General features: G+C 33.7%; 3 protein-coding genes across 4 annotated transcripts; all 3 read right to left on the bottom strand.

Annotated features, from left to right (window-relative positions):
* Window positions 1–319: 319 nt before the first annotated feature.
* LOC123708082 (protein SMG7-like) lies at window positions 320–11,024 on the bottom strand. Of its 2 annotated transcripts, XM_045658579.1 has the most exons (18): window positions 10,831–11,023; window positions 10,652–10,751; window positions 10,354–10,479; window positions 10,061–10,179; window positions 9,658–9,874; window positions 9,241–9,371; window positions 8,468–8,614; window positions 7,804–7,897; window positions 6,912–7,098; window positions 6,335–6,475; window positions 6,138–6,264; window positions 5,352–5,474; window positions 5,090–5,259; window positions 4,856–4,950; window positions 3,544–3,660; window positions 2,182–3,360; window positions 1,570–1,665; window positions 320–888 (listed from the first exon to the last, which is right to left on the bottom strand). In XM_045658579.1, the coding sequence occupies exons 1-18, from the start codon at window positions 10,860–10,862 to the stop codon at window positions 805–807; spliced, it is 3,285 nt and encodes a 1,094-aa protein (XP_045514535.1). In that variant the 5' UTR covers window positions 10,863–11,023; the 3' UTR covers window positions 320–804. The 2 variants fall into 2 exon arrangements, with proteins under 2 accessions (XP_045514535.1, XP_045514544.1); XM_045658588.1 differs by lacking the exon at window positions 6,335–6,475 and having other exon boundaries at window positions 10,831–11,024.
* A 1,702-nt stretch (window positions 11,025–12,726) lies between these two features.
* On the bottom strand, window positions 12,727–16,089 carry LOC123711162 (BTB/POZ and MATH domain-containing protein 2-like). Its single transcript, XM_045663609.1, has 2 exons — window positions 15,742–16,089; window positions 12,727–15,663 (listed from the first exon to the last, which is right to left on the bottom strand). The coding sequence occupies exons 1-2, from the start codon at window positions 15,757–15,759 to the stop codon at window positions 14,695–14,697; spliced, it is 987 nt and encodes a 328-aa protein (XP_045519565.1). The 5' UTR covers window positions 15,760–16,089; the 3' UTR covers window positions 12,727–14,694.
* A 468-nt stretch (window positions 16,090–16,557) lies between these two features.
* Window positions 16,558–18,110, bottom strand: LOC123715303. Its single transcript, XM_045670265.1, has 3 exons — window positions 17,898–18,110; window positions 17,687–17,766; window positions 16,558–17,613 (listed from the first exon to the last, which is right to left on the bottom strand). Exons 2-3 carry the CDS (start codon window positions 17,747–17,749, stop codon window positions 16,627–16,629), a joined length of 1,050 nt encoding a protein of 349 aa, XP_045526221.1. The 5' UTR covers window positions 17,750–17,766; window positions 17,898–18,110; the 3' UTR covers window positions 16,558–16,626.
* Between the last annotated feature and the right edge of the window lie 19 nt (window positions 18,111–18,129).

Below are 18,129 nucleotides of genomic sequence, written 5' to 3' on the forward strand. Positions count from 1 at the left end.
TTCCTATGGTTAAAACAATTTAAATGCCTTTGGGGTTACTGGAGACTTTAAAAGTGGCTTTTACAATTATTAATGACGTAGATCTGTCGCAGTAAAGTTGTTAAATCAGAGAGTTAATTCAATCTCTAGACAGTTAATTAAAATCGATATTCAATCAAGTCGCTTGCATTTTGATTTAAATAAAGCACCGTTGAAAACGTTAAACATATATATGCAGATGATAGCGATATCTATTTTATCAAAATGAAATAACAGAAAAGCTAATAATGTATTAATTTGTTATTGAATGTTGGCTATTCATGAAAATAAAACAAAACGATAAAACGGATATTTTATATTACAAAATATGGGCTTTACACTTGCATTTTTCTTAAAACGAAGTTAACAATTGCACGGGAAATATCGGAACATGGTAACTTGTACAAAATCGAAAATTCTCGGTGTACCAATAATTCACTCGACATTTTACCAGTTAAATCACATTTTTACAACAAATTTACACTTAAAGAAATCTAGTTTCACAAAAGATTATCAATTAATGTTTAAATGTCTCAAACGATTAACAATCGATACGATACAATCTGTATTGAATATTTAGAGCATAACAAAAAATCTAAAAAACAAGTTCAAAATTGAGCAAACTCAAACCACAGACAGTAGAATGAGCATAAAGTCATGTTAACCTTTTCATTCAGGTATTGTTAGAAAGAGAAAGCACGTTTGAATTAGATTCATATTTTAAAATTTATAACTTGAATGCTCAGTCACGTGTTAATATGTACTTTTAGCTTTTTTTATTTAGAATCATCGCGGTGCTGGCGGATGCTTGTTCTGCTTTTGCTGCTCAAGTAAACGTTCGAGGGGTGATCCGGGGCCAGACCATAGCGACTGAAAAAAACGTCAATCAATATAAGAAGGGTAGGATATAGTGTAATTTTTGTATGTCTCGCCCTTTGTGTTTTTATCTGTAGAAGTAGTTGCTCTTATTGATTAACTACAGTTTTAAAGTATATTATTGTGACGAACAATGATACCACTCCTCTTTTCCACCGCGTCTGTGATTCGGTCATGTGTGAAAGCCTGCAGTCGGTTCCCACAGGAGCAGTCCGAAATTAACAAACGTGAAAGCTATGCGCGCAAATACGATTTACCCCTTGCATCCTAATTCATTGATTTTTTTCTTTTCTTATTTCCTTTCATATCATTTCGCTTTTAACTTTGTTTCTTCTGTGTTTTAACTTTAATATAAGTGTTTAAGGCCTTAAGATGTTTCTTTTTCGTTCCTAGTGCCTAGCCAAGAAACTTTTATTACATGGTGCTCGCCTCACCCGCAACTATATTATTATTGAAATGTTAGTCTAAGTATCGTATTATAGAGGCACTTGCTAAGTGTTAGGATACAGATATTGTTAAAAGCAGATTGTGCACGATAGGAATGAAATTGATCCTAAAAGCCCTGTAATAAACTAAGTATAGACTAGATTTGACTTTATAATCTACCAAAAGAATATAAAGTTCTTAGAGCTTATTTTATTAGGTATAGACAAAAATGTTCTGGGATTTCCTCACCTGTTGAGGTAAGGCGTGTCTAGGTGCTTCAGAGCCACTAAACAGGGAGTATGTGTTTGTATCGCTTGGCTCACCAACACTACTCGTAGACTGACCCTGAAAATTCCATAAATATTTGATCCCTGATAAATTTCAATTCGGGGTTTCTTTGCCGATAAATTGTTGAAGATAATGACGTCAGATTAGTGTTAGCATCAGCCATTTAAATTCGACATTAAAGTCTACTTTTAAAGGCTTCTGCTTGGTTCAACCGCTCACTCGAACTGAGCGCCAAAGATTATCTAAATTATTTATTATATTAAAGATTCTAATATTTAAAATTATGATAAATTACTTTTAATAATAATAATAATGACTATGGAGTCATTATTATTATCAACTATTGAATATAGATCTAGCAACATTGACAAATTAAATAAATTCGTATCAACGGTTTTGAACTAATTTGATGTTATTAAATGATAATGACAATGGCGGGTGACACTGACACTATAAATAATAAAGACTATGAAATTACTACAGACTATCAAATAAAATATCAATTTTAAATATTATTAATATTTTTGTAACTAAATAATTATTACATATTAATGTGCGCTTATAAATACGTACCCCGATAGAATCCAAAGGTTTCATATTCCCATCCTTAAATGTCTCGTTAAAGTTTAACCTCTGTTGCATGTCCAGGTTGGAGCCGAAGTTGAGAACATCTTTGTTTGGGAAATTGGGCTTGTCCAACATTTGTAAAGGTTGGTAGAATTTGCCAAACTGAGGGTACATCGCTGCATCATAGCTAGGTGTGTTGTAACCTAGAGCTCCCACTGAGGTATTGAAGTTAGGTGATGTCACCAAATTCTGCAGCGTAGGCATTTGCCCAATACTAGACTGCATGTAGTTTGGCACTAAGTTGTCATTTTTCGGAATGTTTTGTACGTTTGCCCCCAATTGTATATTTTGACCGAGATTTTGGATATTATGACTCATGTTTGGAATATTATGACCCATATTCTGCATATTTTGACCCGGCATTTGGTTAAAGGGTACATTCTGGTATGGGTTCATGTTGGGCACTTGGGGGTAGAAATTGGGCATTATCGGCGGCGTATAATTTGAGTTAACGGGCTCCGGCTTCCACCACGACACCGGCTGATATGATTGTTCGGACGGCCAATTCTGCTGGAAGGTGTTTGCTTTGAAGTTTTCGTCTCTGAACTTGTTTTCATTGGTCTGACTGTCTTGTGCCGATTGCCAATATCTGTATTGATTGGCGAATCGCGGCGGAAGGTCGTTCAGGAAATTCTTTTTGTCCCCAGAAATTTGGTAATTTTGAAATTTCCCCTCTTGAAACATTTCTTGACGGGAGTTTTGCTTTTGTAAAGCGGCCGTTCGGACGTCGATTTCCTTCGGGTTGACGACTGGGAGACGTATCCCTTGGTTGGCATAATTCGGGCTATAGCTGGTGCCGGCGTTTTGTGGGCCGAAACTTTTTTGGTAATTCAATCTTTGCGCTTCATAGTTTTGCTGCCACGGGGATTCCTGTCTTTGTGGTAAATTTTGATTCGGAGGAGGCTCCTTCTTTTCCTCGACTTTCTTCGGTTCCGGCTCAGCGTTGACCAAATGCGGGTAACCGGCAGACTTGTCCTTAAGAGAAAGTATTCCACCAGTCTTCCTGCCGATCGGCAATTTCGCCAAAGATTTGATGGCTTTGGGTTGAATAGTTATAGGTTTATCATCTTTAGTTTCAACGAGATCAGTCGAATCCGGTGTGGGAGGTGGTGTTACAAATTTCACCTAAAGAGTGATAGCAGTTATTAGTCCTTAATTGTTATAGTTTGTTAAGTTAATAATTAAACCATGAGAATGGAGAGAAACATATCGGACTTACAAAGTTTTTTCTAGAGTTCCAAATAATTATAAATAGAGTTTTATTTTATGCTATTCTAGTGATAATGCACAAAAATAAATAAACCTGACCTGTTTGTTGGTTTCTTCCTGTTTCCGCATAATGGCAGCCATCGCAATATTGACTCGCGGTTTCCGAGATTCCTTTTTATCTTCAGTTTTCACGCCAGCTTCACTGCTTTCTGTATCCTTTTAAAACATATTATCTTTACATATATTGATATTCTATTTAAAAATCAGTACATAAGGTTTAGAGCAAACATTACAATTTTGCAGTATTTTTATGATGTAGACAATTCTTGTATTTCTTGTATACATAAACCAAACATCCTTATTAAACGTGCAAATGTTTGCTTTAGTTAAATGTGTGCAATTAAACTTAGTTTCTTTATGAATAAGTAGTTTTGTTAATATACAATCTGTAGCATGGTGTTTTTAGGTCTCAACGATCTTAAACAAAAATAAAATGTGTGTACACACACGTAAGAAGTGAAACTTCTTTATGACCTTATTTTTCGAAAAATGATCAACTATGTGCAACTTTACAGAAATTGGTTAAATAAAGTTAAATTAGATAAAGTTTAACAAATGCTTTCATTATCATAGACATGAATACAAATTATTATTTCATTTTACCTTAAAATGATTACTATAATTGTTAAACGACATGCATAGATGTAGATGAATAAATAAGTTTCACTCCAAAAATAAAATAAATATGATATAAAGATTTGGGAACCCTTTTAAGTAAAAAATACCTGTGTCACGGTTCCCAGCTCTTCCATAACAAACTTAATAATAAATCTTTTAAAATATATTTATATATAATTTAATTAGATCGTTTATTTCATTTATTTTTGTTTTTGATTTTTCAACTGTTATCAACATGCATGCACTCAGGGTGCATGAGTGAGTCAGTGAGTGATTGAATAAAGCGCCAGTCCTTTAGTCATATTTTTAGATTGTAGACTGTTAGCGGGTAGATATTTAGCAGCCTATTTAATTTATTATAGATATAGTCTGCTTGCATATTGCGTCTATGATTTGCAAAATTTGAATTAAACCTGTTATACCGTTTGATTACAATAAAGTATCTTAGTTTTTACAACAAAAAACATATGCCATGTGGTATAAATGTAAAGGATAGGCCCATTGACAGTTTTCACAAGAGACGTTGGCGTTTTATGTTACGCTTTTGTGAGGAAAGATGGGAAATATCGTTGTCTATGACTATCCCTTTCTGCCCTGTCTTACTTACCTTTTGACCTCTCAGTCACATTACATCTATACCCTTGCATTATAAAACAAATTCCAGAACGTGTTTTCTACTTTATACGTAAATATATATGTAATGAAATATAGAAACTTAAGAAAAGAAACAAACCGTTATCTCTTCGCTGGTTGTAGCGAGAGCGCGTTCTTCACGAGCTCGCTCCAACGAACCTTGGGGCTTTAGTATGCCCACGCGTTTTTCTCGCACTGAAAAAAATGAAAACTATCATTTCCAGTCCAAAAAAACTTTTTAAAGTTCACAACACAAGGATAACGAAAGCAGAACAGAAGATAAACGTTTATTACTCATTATTTTTGATTGCCTACCTTGATTATAATGCATTACCTTTTTCTCTAAAATCAGCCTCCGATATAATGATAGGTGGAGGTGGTTCAATTATTTCCTCTATCGGTTCCGGATTCGATTCCGTGTGTAAAGACAACGTTTCCAATGCCTCAGACAATTGATCACCGCCGACTGCGCTTGCTGTAAACGTTATTTTATCGTCGTCTTCGCTGTAATAAAAAAATATCGCCTTGTCAATGTTCAATAATAACTTATATAAATATTTTAGTGCCGGCTTGGTACAAATAAAAAACTTTCTTACCTATATGTTAAATATTCGGGAAACAGTTCTGTAAGTTTCTTCCCGAGTAACATGAGTCTGCGCGCACGCACGCGATGCTCCAATTCCGGTTCCCCGACTAGACTGAGACTGCTCACATCTGGCCTATATATTTTTCATATATTTCATTCGTATTTAAAATCTTAAAATAAATTAATTTTTGTATTTCAAAAAACTTTCAGCGCCTTATTATTTTTGACAGCATACCAACATTCTCGCAAATGATTTGAGGCAATGTGAATAAATACATAAAATATATGATTTTCACAGATGAACCCAGGACCTTTTAAACCTAAGTGCCTGTCAACTAAAGGAAGAAAAATCATAAAATGATTTCTTCTTTTCGTAAACGTTTGAACCTTATTTTATATATTTAGGTCTACTGGCTTCTTTGACCTCAAATATCTCTTCAGTCAAAACCGCCTTTATTTTATTGATTCCCGTCCAAATGTTTTTTAAGTAAAGGTACTAAGTAAATGAACTACCCATAAGATGGCAAAAATGCATAGGATAGCAATGGTACATACTTTGTGATTAATTAATATATTCGATTTACCTCCCATACAAAACGTCAATGTGATATGTAAGTACCTAATACTATGTATTTCATCTTTGGCTCATAACCTTAGTATTATTATTTTTTGTTGAATATAATTAATGTGAGCTGTGTTACGAAATAAATACAAAATATAAAACCCGTTAAATGATTCCTACCAAATAACTGTATGTTAATAATTATTTAGATAATTATGTATAAAAATTAATTACGCGACATCTCCATCGGATTCCGGTAAATCTTGATAGGTGTGGTTTTCGAAGGTGAGCCCTTTCAGAGCGTCCTCTAGCGGCAGGAAACCGTTCAGCTCTTCGTCCTCTGGTAGTGGAACCGAGTCAACTATAAATATTTAAAATAGTAATACATACAATAATTCATATAATACAATTTAAAGTGCTTATAAAATTACATTTATCATCATTCAGCGAGGCAGTGTCTCCTAATTTATTGAATACATGCGCCAGCGCAGCCCAAATTTGGGGCCGCGTTTTCCATGCTGATGTCCTGATTACTTTCGTTTGGCAAACCATCCATTGCAGGAATATTTTTACTGAAACAATACAAATAAAAATGTCATTTGAAGGGACTTTGCCAGTGTTTGCCTGGAAGATCTCCCTCGAAAGCGATACGCCCGCCAGATGCCTTTTCATTTAATTATGTCAATTGTAATAAATAAAAGGCATCAATGTAATGTAATTTCTAGTACTTATGGGTATAGTATTGTCTTGTTATTGTTGTATTGTGGGTAATTGTATTATTGGTTAACATAGCTTTGACACATTGAAAGAAAACAATTTTTTTACCGGATTAAAGCTATTTGTATTATTATAAACTTATAATAATTATTTTACACGGTGACCGTGTCACCGTGACCACGCACGCTGTAAAGCACGCGAAACGTCGGAACATTATGTAAAATAATTATAATTTTATAATAATCTTAAAGTTTATATTTATGTTACAAATATTTTAATTTAAATACATACACGTGGGCAAGGTTCTCGTCAGGAGTTCATCCGCGGCATAGGCCGGTAGCAGCAACGCGAGAAGTGTCGCGGCGGCAAGGGAAGCGGTCAGTTGAGCTGCCTTCCCTTCGGACTCGGTCAGCGCTTCGCTATCCAACGTTAGGTCCTCGGTTGTCGAGTGCACTATCCATATGATGACACAAGCCATCTGAAACCATTATATGGCCACAATAGGAATTACGAAAGAGAACAAGCTAGGCCAGCAACTTTCCAAAGGCAAAGGTCTTAGAGCAGCATTTCCCAATGTGATGGCCCACGCCCCACAACTTGATTGTTAAGGGAGGGAATTCGTAAATGGACTCGACGCTTTACATGTTTTGAAAATATACCTATCATTTAAGTGAACAATTATTATTTTAATATTAAAAAATATGTATGTTACATATTTGGGCATTAGAATTAGAAAGGCTATAGTAGGGCCTTACAAAAACAGAGATTGGGAAACGCCTCATTTGGGTCTCCGTTCACCGTTCGAGCGAATGTTAAATGCGTACATATAAAGAAAGCACATTGGTGGACAGTCGGGGATTGACCATACGACTTCGGTGATGAAAGCCTAAAGCTGAAACCTCTAGGTCAATACTGCAGGATTATGGATATAGCTCCATTGAATTAAGATAATAGTCTATATAGCGTAGAAATTTTACCCTTATCGATTAATCGATTCTACTCCTAATATGGAGATGTACGGGAAGCTTTTGCGGAAGCGAACGAGCCTTCTGGTAGACTTGCTCTTTCACGAATTTTGTAAACGTTTTTGACATTTATAAGCATCCGCTAAGACGCATCTAAACAGTATAAACGTATGTGATTTGGTAGAATAATTATATTTTTCAATATACAAATAACATACCTTGATAAGTGTGAGTGAATCGAAGCTGTCCGTCGCTATGAGCGGAGATAACGAATAGTTTAACGTGTTGATTAGTTCAGATGCACTGTCCAAACTGGAAATAAAAAAACTTGTGTTAAGAAGAGAAGAGAATTGCTGACGACTCGAATTGGGAACTTTTACAATTTTGTAGATTCAAGGATGAAGCATTCATTTTTTTTTTAGTTATACTAATTTAAACATCAAAGGCAAAAATCATTTATTCATATAGGTAACAAAATGTACACTTATGAACGTCAATAAAAAAGAAATATACATTAAATGCTTCGAATTTTACATTTACTGCCAGTTCTCAAATCAAGGGCGTAGAACGGAAGAGACGAACTGGGTATAAACTTTCCGCAACTCTTCTTAATCGCCAAGTTTTTTTTTGTATACCAATGTTAAAGATTTAAATGTACGTAAGGCTGATATAAACATATGTTACTTCTTCTCAAGAATTCTTAAGAATTGTATGTTGTATTACTTGATAATGTTTACAATCAAGATATAAAGGGCCGTATTTTAAGGACGTCTATCAGATTTAAATTTTGTTTTAAAATTGTGTTTCGGCTGTAGATGGCGCTGCACTCAACATAATTTACCGCATATTTTAAAACCGTTTTTAAAAAAATATTATACTTACTGCTCAACATTATGTAGGAAGTGTAGGGCTCGCAATAATTCAGTAACATAGGAGTGAGAGTCCAGCCTTTGTTTGGTCACTGCGACCGACTTAGTTTCCGCCACTCCGCTGAGAACTGGGAGAATTGGTAATTCTTTGCCGTCGCGACTGAAATGCATTATTTTTTTTTAAAGATTTATCTATACATTAATTAAAGTCTCTGAGTACGATTGTAAGTTAGTTTAGGAATAAGTTGAAAACAAACCAATTAAAATGATACTATTGTTTGAAATAATTATAATTGACACAAAATTATAATCCATTTCAGGTGTTGCAACCTAGTATTAGGAATAAGCTTAAGTTGATAATCAACAAATTAAAATAATATTTAAATTGACATAAAATTGTATGCATTTGAGGCATGCAAAAATTAATTATGATCACCTGAAAGTAATAATAATATAGCCTCATTTTGTTCTTTAACTCATTTGGCACAAGGTACAGTAAGGAATAAAGGACTGATTAAAAGCCTTCTCCAAGGCATTGCAGAATTTTCTATTTTTGCTACCTTGGTTTTTTTAACACTTAATGGTGCTCAAGGTGAATTTTTGAGAAACATAAACCTTGATGAATCAATGACAGATATTTACTTATTATGAATAGAAATAATCCAATCCGTAAATGCATTTGTACACATACATGTGTATACTATCATATTCAAAAAAAGTAAATTACTAAAACGATTTACAGTTGATAAATAAATTGATCTCAATAAAGCTATTAAATTTTCAAACCTGGCAGCAACAGCCAAAGTGCGTGCGAGATTAGCAGGGGCGGGTGGAAAAGGCGCTCGTACCAGCAACGAGCGAACATGCCAATACACTGCTGCTAGGCGACGACCTCGACGCCAAGCCACTAGTGCTAGCTACAAAAATATATACATATGCTTATCTTGGTTGGTAAGTAAAATAATCTGGAAAATCCTGAGTTAGGTTCTCTGCAAAACAATTGATCTTCCGAGATGGCACAAGCTATAGTTTTTCTATAAAAAAATAACCAGACACACACTGATTTATTGAGGTCACCCCATATTTGAATATAACAAATATCTTAATATATGTATATTACCTGCATTTCTAAAAATTTAGAAACATCAAAATATATTTTATTTTATTGGTTAACATAATTCAATATTGAAAACATGTAGGTACTTGGTTATAAGGCTGTCCAGAATGGGGAGACACAGCCAAAGCATGCCTATAAAAGGTGTGGGCAACTCGGAGCTGTTGTCTATATCGGGCTAAATCACCAAGGTGTACGAGGCAATGTTGACAGGCATATCTTGCTCCAGCTACTCCGGATTTACTGATAGCCATTCCACCACTAACTTCCCAACCCTCAATTGCACCAACAAGGGATGCACGGCGTCTAAATAAGAAAATTATTGTGATAATTTTAATTTAAAAAAACTTACTAATATCAGTTTCACTTTTTAATATTTGAACTCCAAGTAGTAGAAGTATACTGTTTTACTCTATTATCCAGTAATAAATCTGTGTATACAGTTTATTGGGATCTTTTTCAATAATTTATAAAATATGTTAATCTACACACCTAAATGGCAAATCTAATTTGTATGTTGTACAAATTTGGTGCAGGAGACATAAGTAGAACCCTGCTGCAGCCTGCAATACCCATGACAACATTGCTTGACCTTCACTCCTTTGAGCATTCTGTAAGTTTGTATAAACACTGTATTAAAAAAAAGGCAATGAAATTAATAACATTAAAAAAGTTAGACAATAGTAAGGAGTAACAATTTGTTAGTTGGTCTTTTGAAAAGTCCCTTATTACATTAAAAGCTTCACTTCATTAATTACTGAATTAAATACATATTACAACTGCACCTTTCTGTCCTTAGATATGGCCTGTAAGGCCTCAATCTGCTGCTTGAACCCCACATTCCAGAGATCTTGTTCTACTTTCTTTTCTAAGGCATAGTCCAAATCTAATGTCAATACTTTCTGATAAGCCTGAAATAAATATGCACCCAATAAAATAATTTCCAAAAATAAAAGTCAGGTTTTGAATAGCATAATTGTTTCTTCACTATTTTGTATTTTTTTATTAATATACTAGTGTACAATATCATACTCTAATGCGCTTAGATAATAAGATATGAAAATAATAATTTCCAATACATACTTTCTGCAACTGTTGTTGTGTAGCCCAAAGACTTCTGTCTTGCAACAGAGAGGTGCCACTGTTACATTTTAAAACTTTCTGTTTTAACTCATCTGCATCTCTGCAATTAAGATTTATTGCGTAAATATATAACAAATATATAGAACATAAGAAATATTCATTATTGTGTTGAGACTAACCTTAAGACTTGAGCAGCTGCGTTTAAAACCATTCTAAAATGAGGCTTAGCGCCTCAGTTTTTGTCATAGCATTTGGAAATCTAAATTGATTTTAGACCTACGCTAGCTTAACAAAAAAGAAAATTTTCTAAAAACAATTCGCCATCAAATAAATTATGGCATTTTAATTTTTCAGGATAATACGACAGCTGTCACTACTCACGACTAACGTTTTTATTAAGAAGATTGACACAATTCTGATACTCTGTTCTCACAGATTCTGACCAACTAAACAGGAGTGAAGTAACGGTTCTTATTTATACAAACACTATCAAGCGGAAGAGTTTGTTATTATTTAGCACGGGCTAACCGAGTGCATTCTGGTTCAAATAAAAAAAATTATATTAAACAACATTAAGCAACACCAAATAAGATCACGGCATCTAAATTGCGTGCGCTGCGTTAACGGTGAATGTTCGTAAACATCACGTATGACGGAGTAGTTTTTCTATAAAAGTCCTAAAATAAGGCGACTACAATCATGTCAATCTCTTTAGGTCAATCAAGAGTCAGATACTATTTTTATAGTAAATTTATTATTAATTAAATAAATATTGGCGAAGATATTAACAACAACAATTACTTGGTACAGAATACCCCTTAACATAAACTAAAAAAAGATCAAGCGCCACGCGGGCATTTAAGTGCGTAAATTAAAGCAGACTATGCAACCGTGACGCACACCAAGTTATCAATAATTCCCGTTGGCAGATTTTGATTTCTAATAGCGTATAATGTAATTATTTTGAGTAAGAGTGAATGAGGGGCTGGTGTTTTTAAAAGTCAGAACCAAAAACCGCACCTGGTCCAGATGTGGAACGGTATGGAAGCGAGCTCTTAATAAAGGTTTACTTAACAGATTTCGAGATCTGCTTTCTGATATTTTGAGGTACGGCATATTCTCTAATAGCAGGGAAGTTGGTTAATTGGTTCTACTTAGGAAGTTCGGGAAATCGTTAGATTCACCTATATATATAGCATCTCGAACTTTCCCGACATGTCATGATCGATCGGATCAATAGGCCTATCGCTGTTTTGATTTCTGAGGTGGGTAAACTATTTGAGCATATAATAACTGCGCAACGAGAAGCATCTTGTGATAATTGGTTCGAATCTATCAGATACTCAAATTGGTGTTCCGGTGCTCGCTCTACAATTGACGCCTTAGCTAAGTTAAGGGACTTGTGTGAAGAAACCGTTTCTGGCGGTAGCGTAGTGTTGACAGGATTATCGAAGCAAAATTTTTTTATCAATCTTATTCGTCCCTTTTTAAAACACTGGGTGGAGCGGCAATGGGGATCGCTTCGGTATCAGCTCGTTCAGGTCCACTTTGGGCATCGAAGCATTGGAAATTTCCTGCATCGAATCGTTGGAAGTGAGTCGACACCCGTTTGTCACGATTGTAACTGTACAGAAGAAACGGTGAGACACACAATTGAGGAGTGTCCGGCTTTTGTTTAGTCCTTGCGGATGGTATAGTTAGCTATCTGTCGCTTCCACTACTTATTCAAAGAATGGTAGAAACTGACAATGACGGGCCCTAAATGCCTTCAAGGCTCTTTGTGAGGCTGTCATGGTTCAGAAAGAGAATGCGAAGTGTCAGCGTGAAAACGATTCAGACCTTAAGCCAGAAAAGAAACGACGACCGGCGCAGCGACGCCGTGCTCCGCAGGCTTGCCCTAAGAAAAAGTTTTGAAGACGGACCACCACACTCCCCGCATCTCTTTAAGAAGTTGCCCCGGCGCGAGTACATTGATTTCCCAACAACAAAATAACGTGGACATTACATAAGAATTAGGTATACATAATAAGTAGACTTTCTTTACAATGCAGTTGGCGTCAAATAATACTGGCTCATTATATATGGTATAATTTATTATCATTCATTACAATGGTAATTACAGTTTTGTTAAACTACTAGATGACCCGTTGAATTTCGTTTCACCTACATATATTTCTGTAAAATGTAGTCAAACCTTAGTACAAAATTTTTAATTACATTATTATGTAGTTGGTCCCAAAGTTCTGTCACTGGCACATTATTTTAAAATTTCGAACATGGTTTTATATTATTATATGGTAAAAATTATTGCATTCTATTTTTGAATGTTTGACTATTGTTTTAAAACAAAAAACAATCACTTTCCGTGATTTTTCACGATGGAGTGGACATTGAAAGAAAACCGAATAGCTGTTACTGCGTTGCACCGCTGTGGCCACTCGCCGTAGTAATCGCCGACAAGAAAAGAACTGGCCAGCCACGCTTCGCAAGAACACAAGCAGTAACCAACCTTTCTATCTATATAGCAAACCTATCAAGGCGCGGATAGCAAGAAATCCTGTCCAAAAACAAAAGTTGATGGCTTTGCAGATGGGAGTCAGTAGGAAAACAGTATAAAAGGTTTTAAATGAAAATCTTGGTCTACGAGCATACAAAAAAAAAAAGAGTGGGCACTTACTTAATGCTCATCTAAAAGCAATAAGGCTTAAGAGCGCGTACCGCATTACGCATACGTGAAAAACCGACACGGTGATGTCCTCTTTACGGACGAAAAGAATTTTGATATTGAAGAGAAGTACAATAAACAGAATGATAGAGTACACGCTAGGAGTTCTGAAGAAGATGGAAATAAAGTTCCGATGGTGCAACATGTACATCATCCATCATGAATAATGGTCTGGTTGGCAGTGTCCTATTACGGGCCAAATGAGGTTCATTTTGCGAAAAGGAGGCAGTGCAACAGTGTACCAAGAGACGGTTTTGGATCGGCTTGTCAAAGATCTGCCGTATTTATGGGACATCACTTCGTGCTCCAGCAGGACATTGCGCCTGCACACAAAGCCAAGGCCTCTCAAGCCTAGTTTGAGCGTCAAAACATCGACTTAACTAGACATGAGGATTGATCTTCCTCCGGACCCTAATCTTTTGGACTGTTAAATTTGGCAGGTCTTAGTGAGGAAGGTCTGTGACAAACCCCATAAAAATTTGGAAAGTCTGAAGTCATCTTTAAAAAAACATTCTCTAAAAGGCGCTTAAGGGCCTGTATTAACTAAATTTTGTTATTTCCATTTATGAAAGAACTTTGGGACCGACTACGTAAACGTAATACAGTTATGAAAACTTCAGAACCAATCTAAAATATTTAACAACCAAGTGACACATATGAAATGTTATGAATTTTCGAAAATTAAATGATTTATCCTTCTTCTTTTATTATACGTATATATATATATATATATGTATAATAAAAGAAGAAGGATAAATCATTTAATTTATATATATATAATTCCCAACGTTTTAAGGCGCCTTCAAATTTCCCGCAACGTGCCGCACTGCGGCCACGCATAATTTCATCGATCTACAAATCCTGCGCGCACGTGTTTTTTTGTACAATAGGCTTATATCATGAACTTGAACGAAAATCAGGTTTAAGAATTTATCGATGAGGATGAAAGTCGTCCAGCGATATTGGATTCGAGATCCGACAAGTACAATAAAATTGAATATGCAATAATTTTTTTGAGAATTTCACAAACAAAATCGCAAGTGAAAAGTATTATTTTACACTTATTGTTTTCACGCTGCGGCAAATTTGATATTCGCCCATAACCTTCCTTGACGTTCCACTAATATGAAACATAATGTTAAAAGTTAACTTTTATTAAATATTATAATATAGGTTTTGTTAGTCAAACTATTAATTACTGTTTTAAAAAGATAACATACAAATACAAGATACAAAAACACAATAATAATATTCTTATATGTCTTGAATTTTTTTTGAAAATAAGATAGGGTTGATAGGATGAATCAAAACATGTGCATTAGGAAACTAAGAATTTACACAATTCTCTTATCAATTCCGCATTATTAATTTCATCAAAAATTGTATTTTCAAGGGCTGATTTATTTTTTTTTATAAATATTAAAGATGCTGTTTTTAATGAATGAGAATTATATGAATCAGCAACTGCTAGCATTTCCAATGCATTCTCTATGGAAATTTGTTGAATTAAGGCATGTTCAGATAATTCTCTTAAACCAGAGAGATTAAACCTGTCTGCAAGAATAAGCATATTAAAAAAATTTATATTTTCCACCTCTTTTAGAGTTCCAGAATAAATAAAATATAGAAGATGTTGCAGCTCCTCTTTGTTAACATCTATTAATTTCACACAGTTGTTTTTACTCTCAGCAGTGTCTTCTTTTAGCATCGCCCTAAAAACTTCACTATGAGCCATAAGCAAGACTTTATGTACAAGAAACTTTTCTCCATCTTCTGATTCTATTGTAAAGTCAGCTCCAATTGGTTCTTCCAAGAGTGGGCTAAAATCTAGAACTGCCTCCAGAGGACTAGCATTTTCATCTTTATCAACAAATGATATGGGTATAAATAATTGTTTACCTTTAAGCATATCTACTTCAATAATATCAAAACTGTATGTAGTCACATACTTGAAAGTTGATTCTTCTAGCTTTCCAAAATCACACTTGTTTAAATCGGGGCTCAGAAATGCTATATTTTTGTCTTTATCAAATATAACTGTATTACCACTACTTAAACTTAAGCTGACAATACCTTCCAGCTTGTTAGTGATAAAAATGTGAATTAAAAATACTTCACCAATCTGGTCCGTTCTTGTAACAAACCAGTACTCACCAATTTCTTCCATATATGTTCCTCCTAAATCATAATAATTTGGGCGGTGAAGTTTTTCATAAATAGCATCAATACATAAAAACTTTGCTTCACGTGTTTGACAGGGTTGATGTCCGAGTATAACATAATTATCCTGAAATAAAAAGAATTATATTTTTTTTAGTTTCATTAAACATTACAAAAAAAAGAATAGCTTAAAAAATAACATTACATAGTCCATTCTTTCCATAACAAAAGGTATTACTATAAATAGTACGAAAAATCGATAAGATAAAACTTGTGTTTTCGTAATTTTTATTAAATGTGAACAGTCGACTATGATTCACCCGAGTAAAAACAATTTTTTTTAAATAATTTTATGGCCTGGTAACTAGACCTTTAAGCCACCCGAGTTAAAAGTAATTGTGTCAGAGAGCCCAAAGGGTATAGAAGCTTCACTACAGGAAAATGTTATCTTGCTTATTGACGATAATACCGAATGATTAAGAAAATATTAAGAAATATGAAAAAACAGCGCAATATGAAATAACTTATGAAAAAACATAAATCACTAAAAATAACAGTGCGAATAAACTAAATATTTATACTATACATCTAGAATTTGTATTGTAATTAAGAAGTTTATTGTCACTTGTCTCAATTTATATTTTCTTGATTTGCCAACCAAGCACAGATTGTTCTTCTGATTTTCAAGTTGTATACATAATTAGCACGATTATGGCGATCGTAGAAAATGGTCACGTGACAAAGCGTGAGCTAATGTCATTCCCGTACAAAGGGAGTGTTATGACTCATGTCTCATGACTGTCAGTTTTTGGCCCGTGGGTGGGCCACTTTTCTTTTAATACATGAGAATAAATATAAATATAAATTTTTATGCAACTTAATTCCACAGCTTATTATATACATACGATTATTAGTATTAAAACAAAATAAATTTACATTAGCTTTTATTATAAAAAAATGTTTTTAAAAATAATACATTCATATAATAATTGTAAGTGTACCATATTCTTAAAATGCCACTTATATAATAAGATGTTTTTATACAAATGATTTACATTTCTTAAAGAAATGTTTAGTAATTTACATATAATTATTTATCAAAATAAATATGTTCAAATAACTTCTTAGTTAAAACAATATCATTAAGGTTTTTCCAAGCATCAGTTTCTAGCACCTCTGGATTTTCCTTGAAAAATTTAAAAACACTTTTCTCCACCTCTTTAAGTTGGTATTTTTGTGACAGCTTTGCAATATCCAAAGCATTTTCAATGCAAACCTTCTTTCTAATAGTAGTCTCTATAAGCGGATATAAGTTATTTAATTTGAATTTTTCTGCTAACTCCAATAATACCTCACTGTCATATTTGTTTATATCCTGTATATTGCCAGAATATATATATTCCAAAAATAATTCAATAATTTCATCTTTTATATCAAAAAACATAGAATCAGTTGAAGATGATTTAATTAGATCTCTCAAAATAGGGCTGTGCGTGCATAACATTATTTTATGTGTGGGGAATTTTTTATGGCTAGCTGATTCAAGAGTAAAATCTGTCTGCTGTTGTTTTATTATGTTTCCTATATTATGTTTTGCCTGAACTTTTTCAACAATTGTTATATTGAGTCCAAAAGTAGGTGTAACTTGTAACTTAATTGGGATTATTAATGCTTTATTATTAAAAACACCTTCTAAGTCTGTTTTATAAAAGTTAAATGTCTTTATGAAATGGCACTGGTCTGGTTTTGATGATTTGAATGACTTCCATATTAAATCATCATGTAAAAAAACATAATCTTCATGTTTAGGTTCAGTTTTCAATTTACTGGATTTACTAATACCAATAGAGAAAAATCCAACATTTCTATGGCATACAAAAAGGTTGAGTAAAAGATTGTCAGAGGGACAAATCTCTGTCATTATGTAAAACCATAACTCTGGTTTTTTTTTAGTAAATGTACCAGCTACATCATATTCATCAGAATACTCAAGCTTATATCCTATGTCAAAGATACAAAGCCTTTCAGCATCACTGGTTTCACATTCTTGAATACACGATATTGTAGATTTTTGGAACTGCAATGAAAAAACCTTTAAGTTAGAACTCATAATAATTATTAATTGGGTAATCATAAATTTGATGACAAACCTTTAAAGGCTTCTTGCTATCTAACATAGTATCCTCCGGTGTAGCCATTTCACTGTCTTCCATTTTTAACTTTAAATATACTGAAAAATATTACAAAGATGAGATAACTTACAATGCATTGAGTCATATTGCATCACAAGACATAAATAAAAATATTATGATTGTCAGTCTTTACATATTGGTAGTTTTAGTTTCAATGTTATTTACATACCACTAAATACTTGAAGTGCCCACAAAGGAAGAATAAATTTTGAAGTATAGTATGGACTCTTAAGACTTATTTAATTATTGTTGCCTGTATTGTAGTACAAGTTAAAAAGAATGACCCGTAGGTCATTCAATTACTCATTAATCAACAAGGAAAAATAAAAATTTATGTATTGTAGACGAAGAAATAATGTTCTTGTCAAAATGTAAATTAAAACGTATTTTCCATTTTTTTT

The sequence above is a fragment of the Pieris brassicae genome, chromosome 1, assembly GCF_905147105.1.
Source record: "Pieris brassicae chromosome 1, ilPieBrab1.1, whole genome shotgun sequence".
NCBI classification, from domain to species: Eukaryota; Metazoa; Arthropoda; class Insecta; order Lepidoptera; family Pieridae; genus Pieris; species Pieris brassicae.